The 18,793-nt window shown below is 32.1% G+C and overlaps 1 protein-coding gene across 31 annotated transcripts in view; it reads right to left on the bottom strand.

Moving 5' to 3' along the window:
• The window catches only part of LOC145252512 (dedicator of cytokinesis protein 3-like), a 468,467-nt gene that overhangs the window by 311,711 nt on the left and 137,963 nt on the right, over positions 1-18,793 (bottom strand). For all 31 annotated transcript variants that reach the window (XM_080112022.1, XM_080112023.1, XM_080112026.1 and 28 more), the window contains exon 2: positions 2,464-2,562. In XM_080112022.1, coding sequence (XP_079968148.1) covers positions 2,464-2,562 — 99 coding nt within the window. The remainder of the gene's footprint in view (positions 1-2,463; positions 2,563-18,793) is intronic.

The raw sequence follows: 18,793 nt of genomic DNA, 5'->3' as shown, positions 1-18,793 counted from the left end.
CGATTTTTTAAATTTAAATATTGAACCCTGTATTATTTAAGCCATTTTTCATGTAACGTTCGTTCGTTTGCCTTACGTTATTTTTTTTGTGAATTTGGCTAGTTAGAATCAAACATAGCTTTATCAGTTTCAAAGCTATTGATAAAAACTGGTAAATAGACTAGTATCACTTATACAAAAAGAAAAAATATCTGTAAGTTATCAACGAGATCTATTTGTAAGAATAAATGTTTTTTTTAAATACTTGTGAAACATTATAATAATGCTGGTACATTGAATACATAAATTGATAAAAAAAAATATAGAAAAGTAAAAAAGGAATACATTTTTGCATTGCAAAAAACATGGTGCAAGAGGAATAAAAGAAAAATTGGGACACAAGTGCACTTTAACTTCCCAGAAGTATTTTTTGTTTTCATGTTAGGAACCGTAATACTAGTGAAAAAGGGAGGCTAGTAATTCAAAACAAGTTCAATAAAGTAACAAAGTAAAAACAAAAAACATTGCTTTACAAAACATTTATTGAATTAATTTAAATTGTAAAAACAATGTAAAATGTAGCAGTCAAATATGAATATTTAATAGTTTTTAAAATGAAATTTAAAATCCATTTTCGGTGATTTTTTTTTTTTTTTTTAGTAATGTAACACTAAAACTAAAAAAGATAAAATTCTTTAATTAAATAAAAGAAAAGTCCTAAGAATTGTAATGGTCATTTTCGAATATTAAAAAAAAAACACACACATTAATTTTGGATTGTCTTCCCTTTTTGCTAGTATCACTCTTCTGAAAATGAAAATAAAAAATGACTTTCAGTTAGTTAAAGTGTACTTGTGGCAAAATTGGCTAGTTAGAATCAAACACCATTTTGTCAGAGTCAAAGCTATCAATGAAAAACTTTGATAAATAAACTAGTTTCACACACATATATATATATATATATATATATATATATATGTTGCATAATCATGTTGACATATCAATTCCTGTTAGATCATTAAGTTGAGCAATGTTAAACCTGGTCAGTATTAAAACGAGTGACCATTTAGGAAAACAAGGTGCTCTCTGTTTAGCTCTGCATTGTTTCCAGATCCTGGACTTTTCCTTATCACTGGAATCAGACAATGACGGCTCAAGAGGGGTGTGATTGGAATTGTGCAACCCTTGCTTCACAATTACATGTGCAGCCATCGTTTTTCGAGACTTGACAGAGGCTATGATGAGGAATATGTGAAGAAATTAGATAGAGTGCTCAATAAAGGAAGAGAGTGTAGTATCTGATTTAGTATACAACTTTAAATGATTCAAAGACGTCGTGCACTCAAGACTGAAACTCGGACAAGTCAGGCATAGATTGAATCTATTTGTACCAAATACGGTTAGATTGAAAACAGGATTGTAAATTTTATTTACAAATCCATGGGCTGCATAATAAATGTTCTTAAATTTTGAATCTCATGGGTAACATGTTTTAGTGCATAAACACAATTAAAATATAAGAATTTATTGATCACTGACCCGATATCTAAAATTAAAAGAATTAAACTGAAAGAGCTGCTAGATCTAACAATAAAATAAAAGTCTGAAACCAATTGTAAATGAAGTTTATTATTCCATCTAGGTTATGTTTTTGGTCGAGTTTGTAACTATGTTTGTTTGTGAACAGCCTAGCATCAATATTGCTCGACCAATTGTCACCAAACTTGGTCAAAGTATTTGTTATGGTTCAACTTAAAATTGACTTAATTTTGGGATATCTGGATGAAAGGAAAAAGTCACACATTTGATCAAAAACAGTTTTGTTCATCGTAGACACTCACTACCTGGCTCATATTAAGTTGCTTTTTATACAACCTTGAAAAATTTGATCATGCTTAAAATTTTGACAGAATTTTAACTTCAAATTTTCCAAAATTTGATCTATGGATCTGATTGATAACATTAACTACCATTCAAAATTTCATTTTGATCATATAATCAGGGTTTTTTTGTTTTTTTTGAGTTCTCAATGTTTACACAGCATACCTTCAGAAATACTTCATACAATATTGAGAAATAAGACTCAAGTAAGATTTTGGTCCATCCATACATTGTCAAGTGTCAGTATACAGTTTCACCATGGACATATGTTCTTGTTTGTTGAAAGAAATTTCAAGATTCTGAATTTTAAAGGAACTAAAATTGGAAAAAATTTTCAATGACTCTGAATTCAAATGAATTACATGGAAAAGAACTCTTCGAAATATGTTGGAAAATTGCAAATTTTTTTAGTACGGATAGCAAAAGAAATTTGTACATTTTTAAAGCACAAAAATGTTTAATTCATTGTTCTACCGAATTATTTAGAAGGAAAATACGAAAAAGAAGATCCGTCAAAACAAAAAAATAAATAAATAAATAAAAATAAATAAATAAAAGAAACATAAGCGTCTTTCAGAAAAGCAAAAAATGTTCAAATCTTACGTGGTTCTCCATTTTTTTCAAATATCTCAATTATGTGAACCGATTCCCCAGTCACCAACGGAAGGCCTTCTTTTACTTTCCCATGGAAGTTGCAGACGGCTGAAAAAAAAAAAAAAAAAAAGAAAAAAAAAGTGAGATAATTAGAAATTGAATTACAAAAATTGCATTTGAAAATTAAAAAAGAAAAAAAAAAATGCTTAAAATAAATTCATCATATTGGGATGTGATGGTGACTTAATGGTTAATGACATGGACTAACCCTAAACCACACGGACTGACAACCTAGGTGGACTGAGTTTCATTCAGGGTGTTGGCAACCTTCATTTGGTTCCGCCTATAAGTACCTAATGATTATCTAGGAAGAATTCTAAGTAGAAAGATATCGGGAAAACTAATGCCAACAATAGAATAATCTTATATTTAGTTTGGCGTCCATTTCATATGCTGGCATGTGGTGGACAGCTTTTAAAAATTGATTCCCAACCTAGCCTACATCTGGCCAGGCTTTTATTTATCCCTCTTTCTCTAAAATCTATTTTCATCACTTCCAGTGGAAGGTCCACCCATGTTTTCTGTGGCTTTCCCCTCTGAACTGGGCCTGCTTAGCAACAAAAGCATACTACTTCATTGTTGAGATCTTTAAATGCCAGAAAGCTTTTTACTCTAATGGCTTCTTCCTTCGAACAGATAGACTTTGGAATTCCCTTCCTGCTACCTGCTTCCCTAATATGCTGAAGTTCAAATGTAATGTAAACCAACATCTTGTTAATCTTTCTTAGACATGGTCCCAATTAGTAACCCCTTGCATCAGAGTGGCGATGTGCCTTGTTTGGGGTGAAAGTGAGTGAAAAAAAAAAAAAAATCAATATTGCCTTCAATATAGGGCACATTCATTTGATATTTGTTGCTATGATTCTTGTTGAGTACCCTTTCCCCTTTAGCATAGCACAGAAAAAGAAATCAAAGCGACTTAAGGTCTGGTAAATTAAGAAACAACAATCCAATTAAAAAACTGTAATTCAACCAATTTCTTACCTAATTGTGCATTTCATTTGATTAAGTAAAAAATATCCAATTAGACAGCTTTGTTGATTTTAGTAAAAGTTGAAATAAAACTATTGATTAAAAAGACAAGAATAAATAAGTAACATGTTATGTTTTGTTAAAAACATTGATTTGTTTCATTTCATCAATTCAATCTGCAAGTTTAGAGTAAAATGCGATTTCAAACTTAACCCTAACAAAACCAAAAAAAAAAAATTGATTAAAAAATCAAGCGTGACAGGTGAAATGACAGACTAGAATTTCCCTAATTTGACTCCATCCATTACTAACTCTTAAGGAGAGTAGAAAGTGAACCCTGGGTTTACTTTTCGCATCTTCTTAACTCTTGCTTCCCTTATTTTGTCCTCTAGTTCTCACATTCCATGAGCAGTGTTTCTGACAAAGAGAGGAGAATTGCTGTTTTTTGGGTTGGAATTTATCAATCTTACACTAAACCGTGGCTAGTTTTTAATCTTGAAGTATTTTTGTGTTTAAAGCTCCTTACAGCAAGTGGCTTTTTACTTCAGTTGAATTTAATCAAGCCCTACCTAAAGCTAACACTTGATTTCTATATGAGATATTCAAATATTTTATTACAATTCACCTTTACCTCTCCAACACTGAGTTAGTAGAGAAGTTGAGAACATAATTTTTCTCTCCCCAATTGACCATCTAAATGTTATAGTATGTCTTTCTTGTGTTTTTTATTGGTCTTACAGGATTCCAGGACAAGAATCCATCTAATCTGGTGAAGTACCTAGCTTTGTGCTGTTATTTAAGGTAACATCACTCGGAAAAGATGCACCATTCTTCATAAAAGCCAACATAAAAGTATCCTGATGCCAGATTGTTCTGACAGATCCCCTAGACACTTAAGGATAGTGTCTAGTAGGTATTCAAGTTCTCTCCAGTAGGTATTCAAAAGGTATGCATATGTTTTGAGAGCTTTATAAATGTATATTTAAAACTAAATGCAATAACTTAAATGCTAATAGTTGTTAATTTATGATATTTCAAGACATACCTCCTTATCAAATTGAAGAAGGCAAGACAAAAAATATGTTATTGTATATGAAATGTGAATTTATGAACTAAACTGGATAGATCTTGAAATACTCTAAAGATCTAGTATTTTTTTTTCATTTGGATCGATAAGGCTCTCACAACATTAAAGAATTAATAATCTATATAATAAAGTCGGTTTGTCCATTTTTGTTTTCAATAGCTTTTGTCCTAGAAAATCAATATTTTATTCAGGTTCATTAGAAAACAAAATTATATAGAAATCAGTTAAAACTTTTCAGAAAGTTTTATAAAAATCCAAGGCACCAATTTTTTTTAATAAGCACAAAAGTGTCACTTTTAGCCATTTTAACCCGAAAGGCACCCTTAGGATGGAAACCAAGTTTTCCTTGAAAATCCGTTCTGTTACTTTTTTTTTTACTCATATCATGTTTAATGTTTGTGCAAAATTTCAAAAAAATTCCAAGGCGTAGTTATTGAGAAAAGTGAAGACATACGAACGCACAAGGGTGAATTTACAGGTCCACCCTCTTTTTGTCGGGGAACCAAAAACGAAAATCAATAAGGAGTATTTGTAACACACAGAAGCATGCAGACAATATAAAAATGACTTTTGTCCCAATCGAGTTTTGTTTTTAAGCAGATTTCAAACCACTTTGAACGGATAAGATTCTTTCTGCTTTGCAAACAAAAATCAAAGACTTGTCCAGAAATACGAAACTACAAAATAAGAATGCATCAATAAAATCCGTAAGTTTAGAGAGCAAAATGCGATTTCAAACTATAGCATGACATATCAAAAAAAATTTATTAAAAACTCAAGCGTGACAGGCGAAATGATGGAGAGACTAGAATTTCGCTAATTTGACTCCATCTATTACTAATTCTTAAAAAGAGTAGAAAATCGACCTTGGGTTTACTTTTGGCATCCTTGTAATTCTTGTTTCCCTTATTTTGTCCTCTAGTTCTCACATACCATGAGCAATAATTCTGACAAAGGGAGAAGAATTGCTGTTTTGGGGTTAGAATCTATCAATCTTGCACTAATCCGGTGCTAGTTTTTGACCTTGAATTATTTTTATTTTTAAAGTTCTCTACATCAAGTGCCTTGTCTGTAGCGATTTCCATAAAAAAAAAGTTTGTCATAGACCGCTCTACATTTTATTCATTCACTTCATAATTTTCAATCCTCTAATAATATTCATCATCATTCAATTATCAATCTATTTCATTAACTTATCGTTGGATAGCTTTGACTCTGAGGTAAAATTTAAAAAAAAATTTGTTGTAGCTCCTTACACCAAGCGGCTTCATGGCTTGTATGGTGCAATTTTAATTAAAAAATTACACTAGTACCAGCTCCTTCCTGTACTCTACTGTTATCCCCAAATTGAGACTTCTAAGAGATGCAAGGTACACAAATCCGAGAATAATGCAACGATTGACAGACAAAACCTCTAAAAGATTCAAGAAAAATACATCTAAAAGAAAAAAACCAAGAAAATTCTACCGATATCTTTCCAACTCCCAACACTTTCAGAATAAATCAATCGAGGTTTATAACCATCTTCTTTATGTTACTTTGGCAATAGAAATTACTTCCGAACTTCTATTGATCCAATCTCAAATGCAAAATCTTTTCAGAGAGATATAATCTAATAACACATGTTCGCTTTTCCAAACAGTAGACAAAAAAAAAAAAATGACAGGCAAAGTACAAAAACTTAATCCATATGAATCAGCATGGCACAACTTTTATTTTCTGACCAACTCAATTCTCTTGTTAACATTGATGTTTTCAAGAATCAGGGACTTACGTGAAAGTTGCCAACATCTGCAGTGAAAGTGATATTAAGGAACCAACTGGACAAATTCAAACTTAGAACGCCCAGGGCTGGTTGCCTTGGGTCTCACTTCGGCCACTATATTTTGTTCTGTTTTGGTGATAACGTTCTGCTGGGATATGCATACCTTCAGCAAGGGGGGTGGGTACACTCTGAATCATCTCCTTATGATGAAATCAGAACAAATATTTGGAAAGAACAACTACGTTAAGACTCATAAGACTCATAAGAAGCAGAAACATAGAAGGGAATTATCATCGTCTGACATGACACAACTAAGGGAACATAAGATGCAATGATAAGATGCACAATAATAAGATTCGCATAAAAAATTCAGATTAACTTTTTTTTTTTTTTTTTGTGACAATGTGGATAATAATATGGTCTGACGACCTGGGTGGATTGAGGACCCATGACATAGTGGATAAAGTACTTGGTAAAAATTCAGTATAGAATTTAACACAATATGGGAACCATTAATTAAAAAATGGCATAATCACATTGACACACCGGTTCCCACTGGATCACTGAAGTTAAGCAACATTGAACCTGGTCAGTACTAAAATGGGTGACCATTTGAGACTTCCAGGTGCTGTATGTGCTCTCTGCTTATTTCGGCATTGTTTCCAGTCATCCTGGACTTCTCCTTGCCACTGGACTCAAACAGTGCCAATTCAGGAGAGGTGTGATTGGGAATTGTGCAACCCTTGCTTCACAATTACATGCGCAGCTGCCCTTACAGGGGGTTATCTTTTGTCTTTCAAGACTGAACGGAGGCATCATCTATCATCGAATTAAAAATTATATATATTTCTTTAGATAAACATAACACAGGACATTCACTTAGGGATAATACAAAGATTTATTTACAAAGGGGATACAAGTCGAGAGTGTCACTCTCGGTCTCTTGGAACTGTCTGCTTCCCAGAGGAGTATATCTACATTGTCTGTATATTATTGTACGGAGGGGTGCTAGGTCATTCCATCATAACAATATATATAATAAATAGTAATAAGTAGTAAGAATGTACGTTTAAAAATCAAAATAAGTCTAAAGCTCCTAAAATTAATACTAAAATTGTCTGCAAGGATCTGGATAAAATACTTGGTAAAATTCAATGCACTCTTCTGGAGGTTGAAGGTTCAATCCTCAGTGTGGCGACACTCAAAATATAATTGCGAATTACTTAGGACTTCTATGCAGAAAGCATGTTACCATGGATTAAATAAAAGATTCTGTCTGAAATTCCATGCAGATTCCAGAGTTCGACAGTAAGTTTCTGAATTTTTGAGATGAGGATTGGTTATTCATATTATTTGGATTCTTCCGACTAATGTTCTCATTTTGAGTGTTATTTTCACAATGTTTCAGTCGATATACTCTCCGACCTTCTTCAAGTGTGTCTTGTTGAACTCAGGACTGTTTCTGTTGAACTTAGGAATCTGGATAAAATGTTGAACGGAACCATAATTTACTTCATGAGATAGCGTGTTCTCATTCCTTCAGCGATGACTGGATAGAGATTCTAAGTAATTTGCAATTGTATTTTTCAGTCACCCACACTGAGAATTGAACCTTTCACCTTCAGGAGAAGGTCAGTTTTATAATTTATATTTTTTTCCAAGTACTCTAATCACTGCACTACGGGTCCTTGCATTGTGGTTTCAGAGTTCGACAGAAAGGTTCCCGAGTCTGATAAGAAGACTGAAGAAGGTTGGAGGTTATATCGACTGAAACGTTGTGAAAATACTCAAGATGAGTCCAAATAATACGAATTATTAATCGTCATCTCAAAAATTTAGAAGCACAATGTATTATTGTTCATTAAAATAAAGATTCTGTTATAAACTAAAATACATAAAATAAAATAAAATCATTTTCTGAATAAAAGTCAATAATAAAACAAAACTGCATGGATGCAAAGATCTTGCAAAACAATCCTTGTTTTTTTTTTGTTTTTTTTTGTTTTTTTTTTCCTAAATCTATCAAACGACATAAATGGAAGACGAATTGATCGATTTGATCAGAAACGGATAAATCAATAATCAAGTATTGATCACAACGGACAATCTCTGAATGAGCCATCAGAATATGCATTGCAAAGATTAATGTCACTCAATCGAGTTTTAAAAACAAAGGGTGGCCAACCTATGGCACATGTGATAACAATGGCGCATTACATGATTACAAGTGGTGCACTGAATCTTGGAGATAAAAAATAAAAACTGCTTGCTCATGCAAAAATGAGGAACTTAACCGATTTCTTGAAAAGAAAGAAAAAAAAAAAGGTACTGCAGAATTTAATCTATTGCTAAAAGAAAATTTTGCTAAGATTTATTCTAATTTAAAACATTGTAATTATTTTGCACATTTTTAATTCTAACCCTAATACTAAATCTAAATCTTCATAACAAAAACAAAATCCTATTCGGTTAAACATATATTTTACATGTTTGCATGTGTTTAACGGCTTTTTAAAAAAATTGAATCCCAAACTAATTTATCTATAAGTTGTAGGAGTATCTTTACTGATTGAGAGCATTAATGCCAATGGAGGAAGTTTCTTGGGAATATCAAGCTCATGAGCATTGAAAGCACTGTAATTGAAAATAAAAATAAAGACGGTTCAGAAACCAATCAAAATACAGATTAATTTTTTTTTTTTTTTAGATCTGGATATATATCAAAAAGATAAAAACCTTGATTTTCAATAAGAACTGAAAACTACATATGGCTTAATAGCAGCATGCGACGTAAAAAAAAAAATAAAAAAATGTTTATATTTTCCGGATCACGAAAATTTGAGACAAACTTCAGTGACATTAAACTTAGCAATAATTAATAAAAAATAAAACCAACATAGTTTTTTACAAGGTGCCTTCAATAAATTTCCAGAAATATTTCGAATGGTTATTTTTATTGATAATACACAAATGAAACTCTAGTCCCCTTTGAAGTAATCTCCTCCGGCTACAATGCACTTGTTGTACCGTTCCAACAACTTCTGGAAGACCCCATGGAAGTCTTGTGTGTGAACGTATTAATGACCCCATCAGAACCTTTTTCATCTCCTTCATTGTCTCATAATGGAAGCTTCTAAGGTTTTCCTTGAACTTATGAAATAAGCAAAAGTCACAGAGAGCAAGGTCTGATTTATAGGGAGGGTGAGGAACTGTCTTGATGTCCATCTTGGTCAAATAGTATGTGACAATCATGGATCACCCTTGGTACAAAATTTGTGCAAACCTTCCTCATTTTCAGTTCCTCGTGAATAATTGTATGTACAGTTCCCACACTGACATCAAACTGTGCACTTATTGTCTCTATAGACACACGACAGTCCTTATCCATGAAATTCTTTATTTGGCCAATCAACTCTGATGTTCTGACTTCCTTACTCCTCCCACACCTTTCATCATCCCTCAGACACCTTGCCTTTCTTGAATCTCTTATGTCACTCAAAAACTGATGCATGATTCATGCAACATGGCCCAAAAGCAGTCTGAAGTATTCCATACGTTTCTGTGGCATTTTTTTCCAATTTTAAAACAGAATTTTATTGCAAATCATTCTTCTAAAGTGCTCTCACGTTCAAATTGCATTTTTTTTTTTTTAATTACCAGCTGTGACAATCAGCTTTAGTAACGTGTATTCCAAATCCTGTTGTAGCTGTTCATTTGAAACTGAAATCATAAAAATTGGTCAGTCATCTCATTAGATGTATAGCAATAATATACTGAATTTTCAAGAGTCTACAATAATTTTAAATGCCTGTACAAAAAAAAAAAAAGTCTGAAAACTTATTGAAGGAACTTCGTACATCTGTAGGACTTTGAGATGCCATTATTATCGATTTTATATTCGGTTTAATTATTAATTTAATATTAATTTAATGTCTGTTTTACATGTTTGCATGTGTTGAATAGCTTTTAGAAACTTACCCCAAAACTAATCTATCTATAGCCAGATTCATCTTTTTTTTTCTCTCAAATACATCCTTATCATAGTAATTGTCTGTATTTTTGAGATGAGGTGTTTTCATTGATTGAGATTGTCGGACTGACTTCCTCATCTTGGTTGTTATGGTCACAACGTTTCGGCCGTTTTGCCCTCCGGCCTTCATCAGGTGTTTTGTATCGAACTGGGGAACCGTTTGTTAGGAGTCTCGAACCCAACCCTTTATTATTATTACGGGAGTACTGTGTCCTAGTGACATATGGCCGAGTGGTCCTAGATGTTGTATCAAAGTTTACAGTTACCCAAAGGTGCTGAGTTCAATCCTGAACGAAGGCAGTGAAAAGTAACATTCAAAACAGAGAATCAGCAACTATGTCCCAGAGCCTAGCTGGAGTCCGAACACGGTACCCCTGTAATAATAAAGGGTTGGGTTCGAGACTCCTAACAAACGGTTCCCCAGTTCGATACAAAACACCTGATGAAGGCCGGAGGGCAAAACGGCCGAAACGTTGTGACCATAACAACCAAGATGAGGAAGTCAGTCCGACAATCTCAATCAACATCCTTATCACTTCCATAAATTTTCTCTGCTAACTGACTAACTTGATTGTTCTACTCACAAGAACTCTCATCCCTTTCATCCGTGTGACCCAACCAAAATTGTCAGAACTCACCTTTCGAATCTTCACTTAAATCACGTAAACAAATATTGCCATGAATATTTTCTAACTATTAACGCTATGATTCGATCACTTACATGATCAACATCAATCATTTTATCTACCAAATACTTTATGTGCCTCCTACGACAGGAAGATGTGACACAAGGTTAATTTAATGTGAGAAAAACCAGCTACCATGAGAGCAAAGCACAAACGTTCCTGTGAACGAAACCACCGAGATTCTTTGACAAAGAAGGATCTGCTAAGAGACAAAACAATTCCTAGGTTGTGAGAATGGTGCAAAGAATTCTCTTATAGTTTATGAGACCATTTTAATCTTCCATTTTATAACCTTTAACTGTTAATAAATAGAAAGAAAGAGAGAAAGGCAAGAGTGCCTGTTTTGCTGTGTTAACTGCTTCAAGCTGGAATCGAACTTTGACCGTTTAGACGACAGTTGGTGCTTAACATCTAGGTCATTTAACTGCTGCTAAAGTAGGTAAAATTAAATTGATAAACATTGTCAAAGGCTGGAAGTCCAATTTATTTACACAGAGCATTCCATTTATATCTTGTGTATATATATAACAGGGTGAAATGATAAAATTGTTTCCATAGGAAAGACAACATGATTCCATTTCCTTTTGATGAAAACCAGCTTTTTTTGTTTTTGTTGTATGTTTTTCGAGCTGAATAAATATATTACATTGAATAAAAACACAAAAAAGATATCCAGTTAGGTAGAAAAGTAACTTATCTTGCCTTTGATAACATTTATTTATATATTTGTTTTTGACTATTTTTTCGAATCTATGTGTACAGTAATCTTGCCAGGATGCGGAGGAAAATGAATGAAGGGGGAGGGGAATAAAATAAAAACATTTTGGAAACAGAGTAAGTTTGAAAGAATTGCTTTGCACAGAAAGAAATTAATGAAAAAATAAAATTAAATTTCTTTTCTTTCTTGATTTTTTTTTTAGTTTTTTATGAAAAAGGAAGTCAAAATTAAGACTATAAAAAACAATTTTTATTAAGAGCGAACCTCAGTCGTCAGGTCTGTAAAAAAAAGACGTGGAATAATAAATGTTTTCTAATACAAATTGTTTTTACTTATGTGTTCATTTGTCTCTTTGAAGTTCGTTTGTTTAATATATCGGTTTGCAATATAATTTTGTCATTCTGTCAGACTCAAATTTTAAATCTATATATCTATAAAAGTTAAAGTGTGTGTGTGTGTGTGTGTGTGTGTGTGTGTGTGTGTGTGTGTGTGTGTGTGTGTCTGTGTACATTTCCCTACGAAATAACTCTGTCAATTTTTAGTCTACAGACTCGAAATTTGATATACAGGGTACTGAGATTTGGAAAAATCTATGTGATCGGTTTTTAGCCAGAAATTTGGCGATTAAGGGGTCAAAGTTCAACGATTTGAGCTTTGAGAACTCTACCAAACTTCTCCGACAATTTTGGGTCTACACACTTTAAATTTTAGATATAGCTTCCGTGGACATGAATCTAACTTAATAACTTGATTTGAGCCCAAAACAATACATTTTCAGGGGTCATAATAGGGGTCAAAGTTTAAAAAATTACCCCCTTTTTTTTTGCTCAGCATACACCTCCAAACACCCGGGCAACGCCGGGCACCCATGCTAGTCTAAGATAAACGTCTGTTTGTGAGCGAATCTTATCTGTACGTCTATAGAAAGAAGAAAAACTACTAGACAGATTTTTATTATATGTATTAGATCTGAGATAATCACCATTTGTTTCCATAAGACTTTCTCATAATATTTAAATCACAAAAAAACATACTAAAATACTCTCCAGGTTTCGCAGTTGAATAAGGACATGCAATCCTGGATTTTTAAAACTTGCAAAAATCGTTTTCCTTGAAATTTTATCATCTATCTCTTCAGTAAATTTACGGGTAATTGATGTAACAGTTTCAAAACGGCTTTTGTAGATATTCTAACAATCCTTCAAACTTTTCTTTGGGATGTTTCCGAATGTCTGCCAGTTTTTGGTTTTGCATCTAACGTCTTATCAGTTTTATACATGCTAATGACATGATGAAGAACACATTTAGATCTACGAACAACATCAGAAATTTCTAAAATGGACTTTTCTTGTTAGTGATAATGATTGTTATTTCTTCTAAAGTGAGGGTTTTGTGTGTAAAATTTGCCATATAGCTTAAAAATAACGTTCTAATGATAGATGAATTTTACTTATTGTTGAAAAGCTCTGTCAAATTTTTAACAATCAATATATTAATGCGATAACGTGTGTCTTATTCGGTGTATCACGCTTACATCTTTTTTCTTCCGAGTGACTGTCGTTTAATTGTTATGACATTCCATTTCTTGTAATAAATGATTTTACCAAGAATTCTTCAAAAGTTTTGGTTTCAATTATAGCTGATGGAACTCAAGTTTATATATATATATATATATATATACACACGTTTTATTTTTTATTACCATATCTTTCTGTTAAGTTACATTATTGGAACAATAATGTACTTATTTACTATGCCTCCCCACGGGACAGAGTTAGACACCAGGGTCGTTTTTTAACGTGGAGAAAAGGTACAAAAATAAAAATTGTCTCAGTCGTGAAGGATTTCTCCTCCACTGACAAAGAACAAGAAATGGAAGTGCAGCATCTGAAGAACAGATACTACACTTTGATCTTGACCAAAAAAGATATGGTAATAAAAAATAAAACGCATATTTGCTCTACAACAGTATTGAGCACTTTCTTCAGTTTTTATTAATTACCATTTCAACTAAATATATATATATAAGAGCAAACAGTTAATAAAATATGTTAAAAAACACTTGGAAAAAGAGTTAACAACATATTTAATCTGAAAAGGAAACACTTGATAAGTGGATAGTCCTTAATCCGCGGAGTTTCAAAAAAATACTTTCCTTCTCATCAGAGGGTAGGAATTAGCAAAATGCGGGATTGGATTTTGCATGCAAAAGTATTTGATGAAACTGCAAGTAAGTCAAAGATCTTACTTAATAACAAAAAGTGAAGCAGAGGGAATATGGTGAAGAAAAAGGTGATTACACGTGAATAGATAGTCTGGTGAACGCTAAATAATCCAATGACGGTAAAATCCAAAAAGTTAACTCCAAGAAAGTTAATTCATTTTTATTTTTTTTTATTTTATATACACACGCACATATATTATTTTTTAAAGTTTGTTTTTGAAATGTCGTTACTTTCAATGTATACCGTTTTCGTTTAACGGGTCTAGATTGTTATTGAACACCAAAAGATGGGGGAAGTGAGGAAGCATGGCTGTGGAAATCTTTTTACCCGAATACGATGTCCAGCATTTTAAAAATATACCATTTGTTGTAAAAATCTAATGGATAAACATCTGAAGAAGTTGGTGGGGACAGAATATTTTTACGGAAACATAAATCGTAAAATTGCCACTCATTAATGAAACAGCTGTAATGGAAAAATCCAGGAAATAAACAAAGGTTATAAAAAAGAAAACGTGAGTCTTTGAATTTTCAACAAAACTTTGCACTATATATATATATATATATATATATATATATATGACTCCTTCATTTAATCACATAAATTAATATATGAAAGTATTATTTTATGCGTAAACTAAGTATTTACTTCAACAGTGCTCAATACATAGGTAAAGCAAGGTAGTAAGTTATAAAAATATATATGGCAATTAAGCTACACAGAATATTCCACGTTTCATCCACGCTCGGATTCGTCAGGCTTATGCCACACATACACACACACATCATCATAAGCCTGACGAATCCGAGCGTGGATGAAACGTGAAATATTCTGTGTAGCTTAATTGTCATATATATTTTCATAACTTACTATATATTTTTTTTTTCTTCATATGTTTTGGCTTTGATTTGGGTTCAAGTTGATGCAGCAAAGTCATATTTTTTTTTATTTTTGAAATCAAAACTTTATAATATATAAGAATTGATAGAAAATTGATTATAATAATACATACAAAATCTGCAAGAATTAAAATATCATATAAAGCGTATTTTATGACCAGGCTATGCTGATGTCCCTGTTAGCTCCGATAAATACTTTTGCAGTTTTAACAAATATACAATAATAAACATCCACAGAATGCCAACATCAATATATTACATATGAAAGAATCTATTGTGGAATTTCCACAGGTCTTGCTAGTGTAAATAAAAGTTTTTGCAAATTATTAACATCGTTCCTAAAGTAGATTATTTCGCTTGTTTCATTTAATTTCTATTTTTAAAAATACAATCATGTAAAATTTTGTAGCTTTATATAATGTTTATGCCTTTTACAACCTAATCTTTATTCAGTAAAAATTTCATTGCTAATCATGCATTTATAAGTAATACACACACATATATATATATATATATATATATATATATATATATATATATATATATATATAATAAGCTTTCTTTAGCGATAAGAGATGAACTCAAGATTCCATGCGATAACTACAAACCTAATCTCTAAAGAAAAAAAAAAAAATCTAAAACTGTCTATTCTACAGACTTGGTCAAAACAGCAAGAACGAAGATGGAATGGTTGAGGAAGTTGACATCTTGATAAATCATTAATTCGTATCAACGAGATTTACAGATTTGAAAAGTAATTTGTCAGATTTTTTTTTTTATAACAGACTTGGGTATTTCTAAAGAAGAAATTTCCATTAAATAAAAAAAAAAAAAATTTAAATCAAGAAAATCGACTAAATGATTTTTTTTGAGAATTGTATTTTGTTTGTTCGCCATTTAGTAGACTTTAAAAATATGTATAAGGCACGACTGTGGAACCAGTCTTGAAATAAGAGTAAAAAAGTAAACTGTATGCCGTTGGAGTTAGCTAAAATTGCCCATCTCCGGCTTAAAAACACAAAGGCACTTTAATTCGACAGAAGTATTGTTTAGTTTTCATTTTTTGGAAGAGTTAAAAGAGAAAACACTCCAAAATGTTCTCAAAATGACTGTTAAGGCTTTTATTTTATTTAATTAAAGAAATGTATCTTAAAAACTTTTATATATATATATATATATATATATATATATATATATATATATATATATATATATATATATATGAGCAAACAGTTAATAAAATATGTTAAAAAACACTTTGAAATGAGTTAAAAACATATTTAATCTGAAAAGGAAACACTAGATAAATGGATAGTCCTTAATCCGCGAAGTTTCGAAATATATATATATATATATATATATATATATATATATATATATATATATATATATATATACACACACACACACAATAAATTTCACTCATTCTATAATATTCTAAACTGAATGTTATATTTTATATGTGCTTTATAAAAAAAATCATTATTTTGAAATATAGAATGTTATATATTATTTTAAATTTTAAATATAATTTAATTTGAAATATTGCTGCAAAATGTTTAACAATTTCAATCAAATTCAATAAATGTTTCATTATTTAAGTTTTTAGTTGTGATACTTTGTTACTTGATTGAAATTGTTTTTAATTAGAAAAGTTTGGTTAGAAAACATGCATTAATTTTGGATTGTCCTCCCTTTTTCACTGGTATAAAATCTTCTGAAAAAAAAAAACAACTTTTGACAAGTTAAATTCCACTAGTGCCAAAAATTGACACTAAATGAAAATGCCTAAAACATTAATAAAATCAAAATATTACACTATCATTTAGTGATGGCAGTCTCTTTTTTTTTCTTTTTTTTTTAAATAAATATTTTAATATTTGTTGTTGTTGATTTTGGGCGTTGTTAATCATATCAGGTTTTTTTATTTTCATTTGTAAATTTTATTCATCGCGAGCTTGCTTTACCAAGTTCCTTACTGGAAACCAAAAACTTAAATAACGAAAATACGTTTCTTGGAAACACGAGACAAACTTTCACATTAATCCATATAAATAGCTACCAATTTATTTATCTTTTCAATAAGATTGTAAATAAATGTAAAAAAAGGGGGAAGGAAACCAATTCGCCTAAGCGTGTGGAGGGAGTCTTTAAAAACAATAAAAAATAAAATTTGGGAACGGAGTGAGAGAGGAGGAAAACGAGAAGGAGTGAGAGAGGGGAAAAACGAGAAGGAGTGAGGGAGGGGAAAAACGAGAAGGAGTGAGGGAGGGGAAAAACGAGAAGGAAAGAGGGAGGGGAAAAACGAGAAGGAAAGAGGGAGGGGAAAAACGAGAAGGAAAGAGGGAGGGGAGAAACGAGAAGGAAAGAGGGAGGGGAGAAACGAGAAGGAAAGAGGGAGGGGAGAAACGAGAAGGAAAGAGGGAGGGGAGAAACGAGAAGGAAAGAGGGAGGGGAGAAACGAGAAGGAAAGAGGGAAGGGTAAACAAGAAGGAGTGAGGGGGAAACGAGAAGGAATGAGGGAGGGGGGAAACAAGAAGGAAAGAGGGGTAAACGAGAAGGAAAGAGGGAGGAGTGAACGAGAAGGAAAGAGGGAGGAGTGAACGAGAAGGAAAGAGAGAGGAGTGAACGAGAAGGAAAGAGAGAGGAGTGAACGAGAAGGAAAGAGAGAGGAGTGAACGAGAAGGAAAGAGAGAGAAGTGAACGAGAAGGAAAGAGGGAGGGGGAAACCAGAAGGAAGGAGTGTGAGTGAGAAAAGTAAGGAAGAAATTGAGAGGAATACCGAGTGAGAATGAAAAAGAGAAGAGAAAGGAAAGAGAGCAGTCATTCTCTTTACAAATTCATCTTTTGAATAAGACTAAGAAAGGCTTCCTTAACTACCATAGAGAAAAGTTGGTAGAGACCATAGAAGCTTAATCTTTTTTAACTTTGACCCCAATTTTGACCCCCTTAACATTTGTTTTGGGGCTCAAATCAAATTTAAATGTTGGACCCATGTCCAAGTAACCTACATCTAAAATTTCAAGTGTTTAGGCCCAAAATTGGCGGAGGAGTTTGGTAGAGTCTGCAAAGGTCAACTGTCAACTTTGACCTCTTGGAGGCCAAATTTTCACCCAAAAACCTTGTCCCCTTAGAAGCCAAAATTTCAGAAAATAAAAAGATTAAAAAGCTTGCCCTATGTCTAAATACACTTTATGTAAAATTTCAAATGTTTAGACCCAAAATTGACTGAGTAATTTGGTAGAGACGGCAGAGGTTAATTTTTTTAAAACTTTGACTCCAATTATGACCCCTTAACATTTATTGTTTTGAGCTCAAATCAAATTATAAAGTTAGATCCATGTCCAAGTAACCTATATCTAAAATTTTAAGTGTTTAGACCCTAAATTGGCGGAAAAGTTTGGTAGGGTTTTTAAAGGTCAAGTCGTTGAACTTTGGCCCCTGAACAACTAAATTTCTGTTTGAAAACCAATGAAAAGGATTTTACCAAATCTCAATACCCCTTATGTCAAATCTCGAGTCTGTAGATCGAAAATTGACAGAGTTATTTGGTAGAGAAATGCACACACACACATTTTCACTTTTACATATATACATACATATATATTATATGTATCCACATAAAAGTTTCTATATCTATTTTCAGTATTTACTTGGGCAGTGCTTGATACATAAGTAGAGCTAGGTTGTAAGGTTTGAAAATATATTACAGGGTGACCCCAAAAAAAACAAAAGCTAAATGGAGGCCATCTAGAACATATGCTGTAGAACGGAGAAAAAAAGGCCAAAGACCCCAGTGTTTTGATGTGATGTTTTGAATATAATAAACTAGTTATGACCAAAGTTTCATTTCATTCGGACAAAACACTAAGAAACGGGGCCTAATTAAAGTTGGAG

The sequence above is a fragment of the Euprymna scolopes genome, chromosome 29, assembly GCF_053919585.1.
Source record: "Euprymna scolopes isolate OS-2025 chromosome 29, ASM5391958v1, whole genome shotgun sequence".
Lineage (NCBI taxonomy): Eukaryota > Metazoa > Mollusca > Cephalopoda > Sepiida > Sepiolidae > Euprymna > Euprymna scolopes.
Note: the sequence above shows the minus strand (reverse complement) of the source record. Positions and strands in the feature narration are given on the sequence as shown.